Genomic DNA, 14247 nt, shown 5'->3' with positions numbered 1-14247 from the left:
TATGAATACCATCATCTGCCTCTTTCCCATCTGCTTCACTGGCAGCTTCAGTGGGAACTTCAGCCTCCTCCTCGATCTTTGAGTCTGGGGCTTCACTTAACTCTGCAGCAGCAGCGTCATCTTTGGCAGCTTTCATAATCTCTGTAACTGTATCATCAACCAATGTGACCCTCCAAACTTTTTTTCAGGTACAGAAGAATGTGATGGGGTAAAATGGAAACAAAGACCATTCATAATATTACATAGTACACACCACATGATGCAGTTAATGCCTTTTCCCCATTTGCTTTTTTTCATTTTTTTTCATTTTTATTCAAATTAGCTAACTGCCAAAATATTTTAGGAAATAACCAAAAACAATTATGCAGTTCATCTCTCAGTACTTTGCGACATTTTTACTGAAGATGTAAATCTATTTTTTTTTTATATATTTTTTTTTTTTTTAAATGCATCACGGATATATAGCCTAGTTACATTTAAAAAAGGTTTAAAAAATCTGGACACGGTACTTTTTGGCAAACTTTACTAAAACAGCAGTAAGCTAAATAGTGCATTTGTTGGGAACTACTTTCAGCGACGTGTTCAGGTCTGATGGCACAGAGAAATTAGATATATCAGGCTTTTGAAACACAGACAAGCCTTGTTAGTTGATATTCATTGTTGTTTTGTCTTTTCATGGGATTTGTTGACAAAAAGAACAAAGTAGAATATTGCCAGACTTATTCTCTTTTCTCCCATCACCACTTTTCAAAGATATTACCACCCACAATGACTATGATACTCCAAAGGCTAACTTTTGAAACATGTGGTGTAGACTAGTATTGCTCCATGAAAAGATAAAATGAAATATTCCACAGTAAAATACACGTCATCGAGTACAACAGCCAGTTCTCATGAACCATACATTTGAAAAGTTACGAAAAGTTAAGCACTGTAATTCGTATGATTTACACGTTTTTGTTTTTGCTGTATGCACCACATTGACTGCAAGAACGCGGGGAGGATGGGTGGGCGTTAACAAACAGCACCTACCAGCCAGCCAGGGAGCGGAGTTCGCTTCCCGGGGAAAACAAAAAACCCGGGAAATGCGCGTTCCTTGGGTGTGTTATAATCATAGACTGTATTAACAGTCTATGGTTATAATACAAACTACGATCTTTTCCACAAACTTAACTAGTTATTTTGGTGCCTAAACTTAACTTTCGTCGCAGCGTAACGCTTACTTTTTCTTGCCTAAACTTAACCGTAATCTCCACCAAAATGACCGGCAGCTTGCGGTGCTCTGCACCAGCACAAAGTCACCTATTCTGGGTTACATAGACCACCAACTACCGCTGACCTGATGGAGCACTACGACCGGCAGCTCGCGGTGCTCTGTACCCAGCGCACAGTCACCTGTTCTGGGGTAATTGAATCAGCTATTGCTGACCTGATGAAGCACCATGACCGGCAACTTGCGGTGCTCTGTACCCAGCACAAAGTCACCTATTCTGGGGTAACTGAACCACCAACTACCGCTGACCTGACGAAGCACCGCGACCGACAGCTCGCGGTGCTCTGTGCCAGCGCACAGTCACCACGAAGCTCTGTAGTGGTTTAAACAGCTAGCAAGTAGCAACTGCCGCTCTGTAGCATGGAGCTCTGTACCCGATGCCACATGACATGTCGGAGGTATCCTAGTTTTCGTATAATATCATACGTACCTTAGTGTGCATAACTTTTCGTACAATATTACAACCTGTTCATGAGAATGCGTTGCAGCAAATAAACAATCCACAGTATATCACAGATGTTTAAATTGGTGAAATACAGATGGCAGTTTGTCAGTCAGAAGAATGCAACTCCAAATGACAGACAATCCATCATGCTCAATATAGCATAGAAATAAATTATTTAATTAATTAACATATGACACAAAACACGATGACTGGAAAAAAACAACTTAATGGTAAAACACATGAGTGCAGAGACTTATGACATGTTACATCCAACAAACAGAGAAACAGAGGGAGAGATGCAGTCACCATAACCTTATATAGACATGTATTACAATAAAAGTATAGAGTGGGATTGATGCATAGTTGTTGAAGGGAAATTGAATAAACAAGTTGGACATAAAGTTTCATGTACTTCAGACTTTCTGTATTACATTGAACACAACATGAGGCAGACTTGAGACCAGTTCATGCAAAGTGATAAGAAAAACAAAAAATCAATGCGAACATGCATGAAAGGCAACTATTTGCTGCACACATTTCCCCTGTCCAAAATAAACATTACCGCATGTCTGCGATACAGGTGTTATTTTCTTACCTTTTTCAAAAGGTGGCAGGAATTCACCTACATTTCAAAGAAAATTTGGTAATAAAAGACAATTAACTTAATTTTAAAGAAATGATTTTACTGTTACAGTACCGAAAAGGGATACAAAATTGTAATTGCTTACCTTTCCTTCGTACCAAATGTATATCAGATGGGGATGGGGGAGCCACAGTTTCATCTAAACAAAGAAAAGAAACAGACAAATGTTGTGCAAATGGGGTGTAATTTGCCATCATATGCTAGTAAGATGCTTTTAGGTGTATTAAAACTGTAATAAAAAGTTAAACCTTTTTCAGAAACGACATTTACAACAGGTGTGGCAACAGGTTCACCTAAAACAAGAGAAGAATATCTGCATCAAGGTGTCAGTGTATTTTGAAGTATCTGTGTGTATCTTTATTTTTTAGCTAAGTTTTAGTTCAAGTTATTATTGTATATAACAAATGCAAACAAGCATACCTTGATCACCAACAAGCATGCTCGACATGTAAGCCACGAACAAATCTTTCTTGTCTGTGAACTCCAACACGGCATCTTCAATGACTTTCATGGGTTCAATAGACACTTCAGGCATGATCCCTGAAATATCAGCACAAGTCAGTTAAAGCTGCTGTTCATTCAATACTAAAACAAACAACTTCTGATTGTTTACTATTTCTTCCCTTACCATACTTATTCATATCTTAGTATGAGTAATTACAGCAAATGCAAACATAGTGATACACCAGCAATAGTATTGTAATGTGGCTGATTTGTAAATGATATGTCGCCATATGTTTAAACAGACCTTGTTCACCAATCAGCGTTGTGGAGATGTAGCTCCAGAGCATGTTTATCTGTTCTGTGATGATTTCTGCTGTTCGCTTCAGAGCTGACATGGGGCTGAATCCCATAGCATGCTGGATGTCTGATCAACAGACAAGTCAAAGTGAAAGTTAGCAGGGTCCAGTATAGAGCAAACATATAGTGGGACACATCAATAGATTAGGTAAAAGGTTAAATACTGTACCGTCTACTGTGTCCAGTATTACATCAAAGATGGCACAGAGCACATCCTGGATGTATCCTATTATTCGACCCAGAAAGTCGTTAGTGACACTGAAGACATTTCTGCCAACAACCACAGGGTCAATGAAGCTAATGTCAGTGGTTCCTGAGAAGAACAAACACATTCAAGCCAAAGCTCCAGTGAGTTACTTCATTCAAAAAATTAAAAAACATTTTTCTGTTATACAAACATTTGAAAAGACATTATGTATTATGGAATCAATCATTTTCAATAAAAAACAAAAGTACTATTATACACCCACGACAAACACAATCTAAGTTATTGAGTAATAATGTTGATTTAGTAATGAGTAACACAACAAATAAGATTCAAAAAAATTTAAATATGACGCAGGTACCTTTTGTTATATCCAGTATACTGTCTACAATGGCACAGAGCACATCCTGGATGTAGCCCACTATTCCACTCACGGTGTCATCAGTAGCACTGAAGACGTTTCTGCCAACTACCACAGGGTCCATAAAGCTTATATCCATGGTTCCTGAGAAGAACAAATATGTAAATGTGAAAACAATAATCTATGCTGTGTTACATTGTCATTTTAATATTGTAAATTTACAGATTAGAGAGACGTTAAACGAAGAGAGTAAATACCTTTCGCTACATCCAGAATTGTGTCCAAAATGGCACAGAGCACATCCTGGATGTAGCCCCCCACTCCACACACAAAGTCATTAGTAACACTGAAGACACCTCTGCCTATAACCACAGGGTCAGTGTAGCTAAGGTCAATTTTTCCTGTGAAAAGCAAGTGATGAAAAATTAATTTATTAATGACCAAACATACACACCAAAAATGATTACCGTTTAACTGGAACTAGTCTTTTTTTACTCAGTTAATTAGGATTAGGATCATTATCATGTTATTTGCTTGTGAATAAAAAAGGGAAGGCTGACAAATTCCTTAGTCAGAAAAAAACATTAATAATGGAATACATACCTTTATTTATATCCAATAATATGTCAGATACAGTGTCCACAATAGCACACAGTGTGTCCCTGAAGGTGCCCGCACATCCACACATGAAATCATTGGTTGAATGGAAAGCTTGTCTCCCGATGACCACAGGGTCAACATAGCTGAGGTAGAAGTTCCCTGTGGGTTTGGAGGTAGATTATTAGAGTCATGGTTACATCACGTGTATTATAAAAATGTTGAAGTTTTTTTTTTTTTCTGGTTGAGGATGAGTGTGTTTTTATACCTTCGTCATCTGAAAAATAGCGAACAAATCCATCTTTTGCTTCCGCTATTTCCTCAGCTGCATAAGTGGCAGCGGACATGGGGTCACTTAAATCAGGAGCACATTCTAGGGGCCCAGAGATAAGAGTCATATACTTGCTTCAGCACTACTACAAAGGTGTAGTATGCATGCTGTCACTCCTATGTACCTTGAAACTTATTGAACAGACTGGATACTTCATCAACAGCATCGTTTACAGCTTGCACGGGGTCTGAAACTATTTGCTGAATGTCTGGGAATAATAATGGATTTATTGATAATTATGCATGTTTGATGATTGAAATTCTAATAAGATACATTTTAGGGTATTTGTGACTTACCAGGGACTGCCTTGTACTCCACAAAGTCAAACATCACCACTCCCACCACCACCCAGGACAGGAGAGCAGCCAGGGCAATCAGCAGCTCCGCAGACATTTTCAGCTTCCTGAGGAGCCCCAGACCTTTGGTGGCCTTAAGGGAGCTTGTCTGTGGTGCAGCTGCTCTATTGGCTCCACTGGCTGCGGAGGAAGAGGCGGATTTGGCTCCTTTATGTGGAAAAAAACCCACAAAAAGATACTAAAGTCACTCTGAGAACTCCCACATCATCAAGACGGCCCTGTTGTGGTTCAACTTTCGCTGCTTGGTTTGACTGTAAACACGTTTGTTTTTTAGTCTTTAAAGTATCCTTACATATTTGGTTTGTCCTTTTACAGTCAGACCCAATTATTAACCAACAAACAAACAAACTAAGAGTTGCATGCAGGTTAACAATAATCACAATTTCATGGAGGCTACATTCATAATAGCATTGGGAAAGTGTTGTATGCAGGTATTTTTTGCTCCTTCATTGCATGTATGGATGTATATCTTTTTGAAAATGCTATACCCAGATCAATATGTCAGCAGGCCTGATATATATCAGCATCTGCATGTATGGCGGCACATAAATGCCAAAGATATGTGTCAAAATGACCTTTGCCAGAGAGTGCTGACATTGTTATTTTTTTTACTGTAAAATGTCCCACTCAGTACATATCTTGGTCACAATTATATTAAAGGGATCATTATGAGAAATGTTTGTTTATGTTATGTGTACCTAAAAATAAAAGAACTATAATATAAAAAATATTTAAAAAAAAACGTGATACCATTATTGGCCTTAAATATCTAAAGTCTAAAGATTATTATTAGTCAGGCTCCTTAACTCTTGTGTGGTGTTTATATTTTTGTTACACAGCCAATGTTCCTGGGTCTGGTGGACCACCACATTATTAGACTTTTAAATCAATACAGCCATAACAATTTATGTAAAAATACTTAATAGATGTTTACTTTAGCTCAATTACCAATGATATATACATAATTTATGGTTCATATTTGCCATTTACCCCTGTGAGATCACATTTACGATCATATGATCATTTTCGGTTTTTTTGTGAGAAAATAAGGAAATTCAATTATAAAAAAGGTTAAAAAAAAAATAGAAACAATCATTATTGGTGCTTATTTCTTAGAAACTTAATCAGAACAGGTGAAAGTGCTTGAAATGTAACAATTTTGTAACTTTGTGTGGGAATAGCAGGTGCAGAAATACAACATAATTTCATAGCACCTACATTTAAATACACTCGGGTCCAGTAGACCTGAACACCTCATATGTAATAGTTATGTGCAGTCATTGAAAATGAGTTATTTTTTATGTTCTTCACAGAAAATGAGCCAAGGCCAATGAGTTTGAGTTAGAATAAATAATAAATAGCATACTTTTTCTTTTGGCAAACATTGAAAATGGGTCCCACAGACTCGAACACCACACAAGGGTTAAAAGACATTCTGACAAACAATTCTCTTTGCTTTTCTCTTTCTCTAAAATTAAATTAAATATGCATGACTAAATAAGCAAATATCCTGCAAGTTTAACTTTAGCCCACAAACACATTAACAGGGTTTAGTTAAATCTCTGACTAGGAAGTTCCTGTGGCATGTTTGGGATAACAATGTCCTTCAATAGCCAACTTTCCAGTCTCACCATCTACACACTGCAGCTAAACCATGATAGGTGAAGGATATTTCCTTTGTGGTCAAAAGATTTAACCTTAACACAGTGGAGACAGTATGTCTGATCTGACAACCTCTGCCTGTGCGTTGCATCAACATGTAAGATCATTTCCTGATGTTGAGGGGATTATGTAATTTGATTAAACTGATTGATCTTGTCAAATTAAATATCAGACAAGACAGGAATCATCTGTCATTCTCATTTCATCAGGTTATCTAAATACATGATTCCAACCTGTTTAGTCCAGTGGAAAATTATTGTGATGGCATTTAATGACATCCTTGCCATCATCAACACTGACGTACTTTCCCACTTGGACCTGGTGCCAAGGTGTTTATGAACTCTGAGCATGCCTGACTCATGATTCCCTTCCTCATTATACTACAAATGCTGAGTTATGCCAAAACTCAAAACAGTCCCTTCAGAATTAGGGTGGACAGATGATGTCAGTATTTCACCACAAATGTACACGGAACTGTACAAGGAAATCTGCCTGTTATTGCTCAATTCATCCAAGTCCAGAAGCTTAATCAAACAAAAGAATTGCTTGGGAAACTGGTTTGAGCAGATTACATAAGAAGCAGGCTTTTTATTTTAAAAGGCAAAAAGAAAGTTGAAAATCAGAGGTCAGCCCCAGCAGCAGTCGTGTCTGTCACAGGAGAGCAACGCGAATACTTTGGCTACATGATATCCAGTATTTATAGCAACCAACTTTCAACACAGTTTCCTATGAGAAAGTACCCTATCAAAACACTGCCATTCATTTTTTACATAGCATATATCACTTAGGCTTTATGTGCTTTGGCAAATAGTAAATGTTGTTATTTTCAGTGCTGATGCAGGTGTTAATAGTCCTACCTTCAGCCATGGTGATATGGAGACAACTTTAGCTATAATCTTTGAGTTGGGGGCAAAGCCTCCTCATGTAGAGGTGAATGGAAATATCACAGCTTCAGTAGGAATCCAATCAGCATCCACTTATCTGTAAAAAGTGTCCAAGTTATTAAATTATTCCATTTCCACTCGGTGATCACAGTCTTTTTTCCTTACTCGTGTAATCCACAGGTGAAATTTCTTCAAGAAAAAAATAAAATTGATGGAAAATCAAGCATAAATTGAAAGATTTACAGGTGTTGCAGAATTTGGACCTGCCAGTATGGCAGCATTGGGACGGTGGGGTAAAGGAAAGCAACGCAGGGGAAGGAAAGAGCCAAGCTAAGCAGAGGGCTGGGTAGGCTGAGGGGGAGCTGACAGAATATACCACCCAGTGTTATTGGTGCCTCACATGGGTATAGGTCAGAGTAGAGCACAGAGAGGCTTCAAGGTAACTTTATCCCCCAGAAGGTCTGGGTTATTCTTAGCCGGAGCTCTGCACACCAGCTGCTCTAGCAGGCCTTTTTTGGCGGTTGAAGGGGTGTGTGAAGATCAGCTGGCTGAATTGGGCACCCCGTCCCCTACTGGTGGGGTACTTTAATCTGCCCACTGAACTGGAAAAAAAATCAGGTGCTCAAGATGAGGAATGGACAACAACACTGGTGAAAACCTTAAAGCAGCAGCAAACTCCGTGGTAGCAACATTTGTGGCCTCTTCCTCCTGCTGCCATTAAAATGGGCAACTACAAATCACGTCCTTTGTTACTTTGTTTAGGTTTTGTTTTTTCATTACTGCTCACTTTTTATATTCTCACCTTTGTGTGCGTGTGTATGTGGCAGCTTCTAAATAAGCATGTTTCCAAAATTATGAACTAATTTAACAATGAACTAAAAAGAAAGGTCTAGCATGTGCATCCATCTTGTGATCCTTAGCAACAGCTTCATTAGTGCGGTGTGTATACTTTGAGTACAATAAGCTCTGGAAACGGTTTACAAGGTAAATATGTACAAAGCTAATAAAGGAAATAAATAATCGTATTTTGCTTCGAAAGCGTTCAACAACAACAATAACATCAATTATGTAAACATAATGTTTACAATGCTGTCCATCTTAGTTTAGCGTATTAGCATGCTAACATTAGCTAATTAGCACTAAACAAAAAGTACAGGTAAGGCAAATGGCAATGCTATTAGTTTTGCAGAAATCAAAGTATCTATTGGACAGCTACTTTTTTTTTTACCTGATGATGGTGCCAAGTGGAAAGTTAAGGGATTCCCAAAGTTATCGCAATGAATCATGAGGGGGTCATTAATGTCAAAACCAAATTTTATGACAACCCATACAATAGCTAGAAACATGTCAGAGGATCACAAGTCATTGGGTTTCCTTCTTCTTGGGAACATGAATGTCAAAATTTCACGGAAATTCATCCAATAGTTGTTGAGATATTTCATGTTCATGTTGTGTTAAACTTTATTGAAACATCTGGAAAACAACATTTATATCATACAATACAAGCTGTTATTCACTTCACCACTGGATCAATTCAGATATTTTAAAACACACAAGCTGCACAATACTCCTAATAAACGCCAAAAAAGCCAAAAACAAACAAATGCAAAGAAATGCATAAACACTGTGTGTCTTTACAGTGTAGCTGCAGCACTGGGGGCCACAGGCCTGATGATGAGGGAGAGCTCCCGAGGAACAGAAGGAGGAACGTATCTCTCCTCCCTGAGTAGCCGCAGTAACACATCCTCAGCGTCCTGCGGCCAGCGGTAAACACGTGTGTTCTGAAGCCAACTTGGGACGTGTTTCTGTAAGGAGAGTGCATATACATGTTTTTTTTTGTAGTAGATAATGGCTTAAGGAGAGAAATGATGGACGAATTTGAGTATCTGCAAAGTTATTAAACAAAAATTCTTTCTGACCTGGGATGCATTAAAGAAGAGAAGCGGTATGAATCTAAAATTCAAGCTGCCTTGCTGGATGAATTCATTCTGCATCTGCCAAAATTAGATTTAACATTTAAGTACCTATTATTAGCAATTCTTCTCAGAATGATGTCTCATTTAAACAAATATGTTCTCACCATGGAGTGAATATATTTAGTGTGTAGATCATGGCTATCCACTACACATCCTTCAATGTCTGCCTTGTACTTTGGACTAATGGCGATGACAATCAGGGCTGATTGCTGTATAAAAAAACAGACATTTTAGACACATTCACTGCCTGAAAACACAAATTTAACACAACTGTTTGAATTTTTTAAAAGTTAAAATGGACATAAAACATGGAATATTTAAGTATAAAGTCACATTTAGTCTAATTTTGTCTTCTACGTCATTACTGATTATCTGGTACTACTGCTAACACAGATTTTATGTGACAATATAACAGAAGAAATACAAAAATGTACATGAATCTGATAAAATCCGGTTGTTACATCTTTCAGGCAACCGTCCTTCCACTTGTTGATATCCATGCGTCTGATGGGGTTATCAAATACGTCAATCTGTAAAATTTAATTCAGTGCTGTAAGTGAACCGTCACATTCTTTGTTTTTTGTTTTAAATCTGACTTTTGAGTGAAGAGGTTGTATAGCTTACAGCTGGTCGAAAACCTTGCTTTGTGAGAAAGTCTACAAAGGGAACTATCTCTGAAGAAATGTCTGAAGAATAAGTTATAAAAACGTTTCCTGAGAAGAAGAAAAAAGATAATAACATTCATATTAATCTCAGAATGTATCATATTGTAGTTAGTTAAATAGAAAGACATGTATGTAATGCCATGCAATGGATGTTTAAAGTGCTCATATTATGCTCATTTTCAGGTTCATAATTGTATTTAGAGGTTGTACCAGAATAGGTTTATGTAGTTTAATTTTCAGAAATCACCATATATTTGTTGTACTGCATATTGCTGCAGCTCCTTTTTTAACTCCTCTGGGAGTGCCATGCTAGCAGCTAGGCGAGCATTATAACGTGTGTTACAAAGTGACGCACGTTCGTCACGGAAGTAAAGGCTGGACTACAATAGAGCTGTTTGGAGCAGTTTGTGAACAGTGTTTTCTGTTGGACATGGTAAGTCCCTTTTGGGTGGACTTTGGGCTTTTTCACTTTGTAAACCTATAACGTGCACAAAAAGATATATAACACAATAAAGGAAAGGGGAAAAGCCAAAAAGCATAATATCAGCACTTTAAAGCATTGCATTGACTGGTGTTTGTCTCACTGGTTATCTTACCCAACATTATTATGATCTATTATTATCAATAACTTGCAACAATGCAAATCAAAAGGCATTCTTTTTTTTTATTTTACTCTACTTCTATTGTGTTCTGTCTTGTGGAAATAATGCAAAATGTCTGTCCTCGTGATGAGTGAAGCACACTATAAATCAAAATATAGAAAATAAACATTAGTCTTTAGTGGACAAACTCACCTCCTGCATAAACAACAGAGGTAACAATTTAGTGTATCCTTTATTTCAAATGTATTTTTATTTTCCCTAAACAGACCTGGCATGTTTATAAAGACAGCATGCAATAGATCGCACACCCTGCTTCCCGTTGTAACTTTAGAAATTATTTCTTCCCAGTCCTTTAAACCTGAGCACATTCCTTTTCAAATAAGAGAATGAAAGTGACTCACGGCACTCATCAGGCAGACTGATGGTTCTTCTTTTCTCACGTGGATGTGAGACAGACCCCTCTGCTCTTGCAGAGCTCAGGTTCATCACACTGACCTGTGACACGTCCTCCACAGGGGGCACGGAGAACTGAGGCATGTTAACTGAGACACTTCCCTGAGCCATGCTGTCATTCATAAAGTTACCGTGGCACTGGAGCCTGAAGCAGGGAGAAAGAAAAATAAACAAAAGGCTCTTCAGTTGAATAGTGCTGACATGTGCCAGGTCTGTGTAATATGCAAAGTAGTTGCACCACCAGGTTCACTGCATTTTTTCACAAACATTAACAATGAGCTTGAAAGAACTTTGTGGATTTATTTACTGGTTAGTAAGGGAGTAGTCTGTATTTCAAAATATTTTTACCAGTTTTGGGAGTCATCCCAGGGTCCTCTGTACTGGCAGGGAGCAGAGTGGTGATATGACTGAGGAGGGAGGGTGTTGATGGGATTGAGGTTACACAGCCCTTGCCCTGCAGAGTGATAATACCTGACATCCATTGTATGATAAAGGTCTGTGGAAATAGTTTAATCACACAATAAAGGCAGAAAATGACTAAATTAGGCTAGAGAGAAAGAGGTTGACAGCTTGACCTCAAATACTGTACATATAGACCACATATTAATAAAAATACACCTGCTGATTCAAGTAATATTCTAAAAGGGGACTTTAACTTCTACCAAAGTCATTTTCTGGTAACATACTTCCAAGTACTAATACAAGACTGACCACCTGTCCCTTGATGATAGTACTCTGAGGGGTTGAAGGCTTGTTATGACTAAAACCAATACTCACGTCCTTAGTTTTTGTTACATTAAGTTGAAGGAATGCACTGTTACACCACTGTACAAACACATCAACAACAGGACCATGGCTGTTTCAATTGACACGGAGGAGACATAACAGAGTCGTGAGCAAACTTTAAAATTAATCTGTTGTCGCAACAGCTGCGGCACTCATTAGTATGCAGAATATAGAGGAGCGGAGAAAGGACACAGCCCTGAGGGGACCCTGTGGATGAACACAATTCTCCTGACATGCATCCATTCAGCCTCACTCTCAGAGTTCTGTTAGTTATGAAATCAAGGATCCAGCCCACAATAATAAATCTAAACCAAAATAGTTATAGATTAAAGTAGCCAACACTATATCAAGTAGTTAGAATACATTTTACCTCGACCATCTACAAAATTAAAGTGCTGCATACACGTACATTTTTTTCCTCAGAAATAATAATAATCCAATGCAGTTCTGAGAGGAAGAATGCTGATGTGTAATGACTACTTTTACTTTTAATAGACTACTACAAGTGCAGTTTTGCAGATAATACTTCTGTACTTTTACTTGTAGGATTTTGAATTCGGGACTTTTACATTTAATGAAGTACTTTGTATTTGTATATTGTTGTATTGCTACTTTATTTAATTAAAAGTTTGGAATACTTGCTAATGGCATAATCTTCTTTTTCTTCAAGCACACTGCATATTTACTATTTTTGTCCCTCATTGAAAAATGAATTAAATGTACTTAATAGAGTATTTCTTACAGTAGTTGTGCATGTAGTGGTGAGGAGGTGGAAGGGGTCTGTAGTGTGGCCACTCATCATCAGATCTTAGCGGCAAGGGAGGCTCAAGATCCTCCTCATCACTCTGAAGCTGAGAATCGTTTTCACCCCTGAAAATAAAAAAAATAGATAGAATATTTAATCCCAAATGAACCTCGAGGCGAATACAAATTATATTCCATTCTTTGACTGATTTCCTAACACCTAGTTGTGTCTCTGTTTGCAGGCTCTGTTGTTCCACACCGGTTAGGTTCACAGACCCAACAGCAGCACTCTCCTCTGGTGTCACCCTCCCTGGTCTCTGCAGGATGAGGTCCATGATGGAGATTCATCCTGGCGGGAGAGGCTCCTCTATCTTCTGGCTCTCTGTGTTCTGTCAGCTCAAAATGCCGCCCATCACAAGCTGGCTGACTCCTAAACTGTTGGTTCACTTGTCCAACTTTACGTGATGTTTTGTGGCAGAAATATTCTGCATCCGTGCAACAGGATGGTAAGAATCTACCATGGCGTGGATTAGCATGAAATATTTGGTTTACTGTAACTTCAGGCCTTAACGGTTGAAGGGAATTTTCTGACTTATTTGTAGTGGGCAAAACTTTTACCTTTGGTACATTTTGAGATGTCTCCATCTTAAACAGGTTACTTCAGCATATTCCTGCAAAACAGAAGCAGAACAGTTAGTTATCTCCATACAGTAAGTGAGAATAAAAAACACAGAATTACATAGAAGTTGGCAGTTTAGTTAAATAGAGTATTTTTATTACATGCAGTCATTAACATATACAGTACATACCACGTAAAAACATATTCTCAGATAAAATGTCTTTTCTACATACCAGGCCACAAGGACTCTGAAAAGAAGGAACAATGACATACCTGTTCTTTGCTGGATTCTTTTCACTGCTGTGGGCGCAGAGGCTTGTGTGTGCTCCAGCCTGCTATATGCAAATTCTTCATGCTTTAGCTGCGTCCAATCAGAGACGAGAATGAAGTGTTTGGGTTGCTCAGCCAGATTTGCCATAAAAGGTTGGTCGAGGAGGACAACATTCAAAAGTCTTATTCTTTGAATTTACTATTCAAAAAGTTTTTGTCCAAACGATTTGTTTTCAGTTATAGAGGTAGCATTGAAACAGGAGCTGTGATATTTTAAAGATTTACTTTGCTGTGTCAAATGAATAACAAGGCTATATTCAAACAAAATTCCACAAAAATAGCTAATGTTTAGTCAGAACAGAAATTCCAAACAATTAAAAAGCTGAAACCATTATGAACATGTATTAAAGATTTCTCCCATATCCTGTTGAGCGTTCTCTAATTACTGGGTGGAAGGAATTTGCATATGTTCTGAGCTCAGTCATGTTGTCCACGTGTGAAGTTCAGCCTGAGGGAAAACCACAAAGACTCAATCGCTTACACAAACTCCTCAGCCATTTCAGATGCACGTTTT

General features: G+C 38.0%; 2 protein-coding genes across 8 annotated transcripts in view; both read right to left on the bottom strand.

Moving 5' to 3' along the window:
• The window catches only part of si:ch211-266g18.10 (trichohyalin), a 33200-nt gene extending 25227 nt beyond the window's left edge, over positions 1-7973 (bottom strand). Inside the window, exons 1-14 of the mRNA XM_035994946.1 lie at positions 7532-7973; positions 4953-5159; positions 4781-4864; positions 4594-4698; positions 4332-4487; positions 3986-4129; positions 3729-3872; positions 3332-3475; positions 3110-3229; positions 2782-2901; positions 2610-2654; positions 2447-2500; positions 2314-2340; positions 10-177 (exon numbers count right to left, since the gene is read on the bottom strand). Coding sequence (XP_035850839.1) covers positions 10-177; positions 2314-2340; positions 2447-2500; positions 2610-2654; positions 2782-2901; positions 3110-3229; positions 3332-3475; positions 3729-3872; positions 3986-4129; positions 4332-4487; positions 4594-4698; positions 4781-4864; positions 4953-5159; positions 7532-7541 — 1528 coding nt within the window. The 5' untranslated portion in view covers positions 7542-7973. The remainder of the gene's footprint in view (positions 1-9; positions 178-2313; positions 2341-2446; positions 2501-2609; positions 2655-2781; positions 2902-3109; positions 3230-3331; positions 3476-3728; positions 3873-3985; positions 4130-4331; positions 4488-4593; positions 4699-4780; positions 4865-4952; positions 5160-7531) is intronic.
• A 1020-nt stretch (positions 7974-8993) lies between these two features.
• Positions 8994-13726, bottom strand: LOC116057293 (adapter protein CIKS-like). 7 transcript variants are annotated; one of them, XM_035994968.1, is made up of 11 exons: positions 13677-13726; positions 13363-13455; positions 13005-13172; positions 12783-12910; positions 11603-11750; positions 11203-11399; positions 10159-10247; positions 9996-10064; positions 9639-9743; positions 9478-9552; positions 8996-9363 (listed from the first exon to the last, which is right to left on the bottom strand). In XM_035994968.1, the coding sequence occupies exons 3-11, from the start codon at positions 13130-13132 to the stop codon at positions 9193-9195; spliced, it is 1110 nt and encodes a 369-aa protein (XP_035850861.1). In that variant the 5' UTR covers positions 13133-13172; positions 13363-13455; positions 13677-13726; the 3' UTR covers positions 8996-9192. The 7 variants fall into 7 exon arrangements, with proteins under 7 accessions (XP_031165548.1, XP_031165547.1, XP_035850861.1 ...); XM_035994969.1 differs by having other exon boundaries at positions 13637-13707; XM_031309688.2 differs by lacking the exon at positions 13005-13172 and having other exon boundaries at positions 8994-9363; positions 13403-13455; positions 13637-13701.
• Positions 13727-14247: the final 521 nt, after the last annotated feature.

This window comes from Sander lucioperca, chromosome 18 (genome assembly GCF_008315115.2).
Source record: "Sander lucioperca isolate FBNREF2018 chromosome 18, SLUC_FBN_1.2, whole genome shotgun sequence".
Classification (NCBI taxonomy): Eukaryota; Metazoa; Chordata; class Actinopteri; order Perciformes; family Percidae; genus Sander; species Sander lucioperca.
The sequence above is the reverse complement of the archived record's forward strand: the minus strand, read 5'-3'. Positions and strand labels throughout refer to the sequence as shown.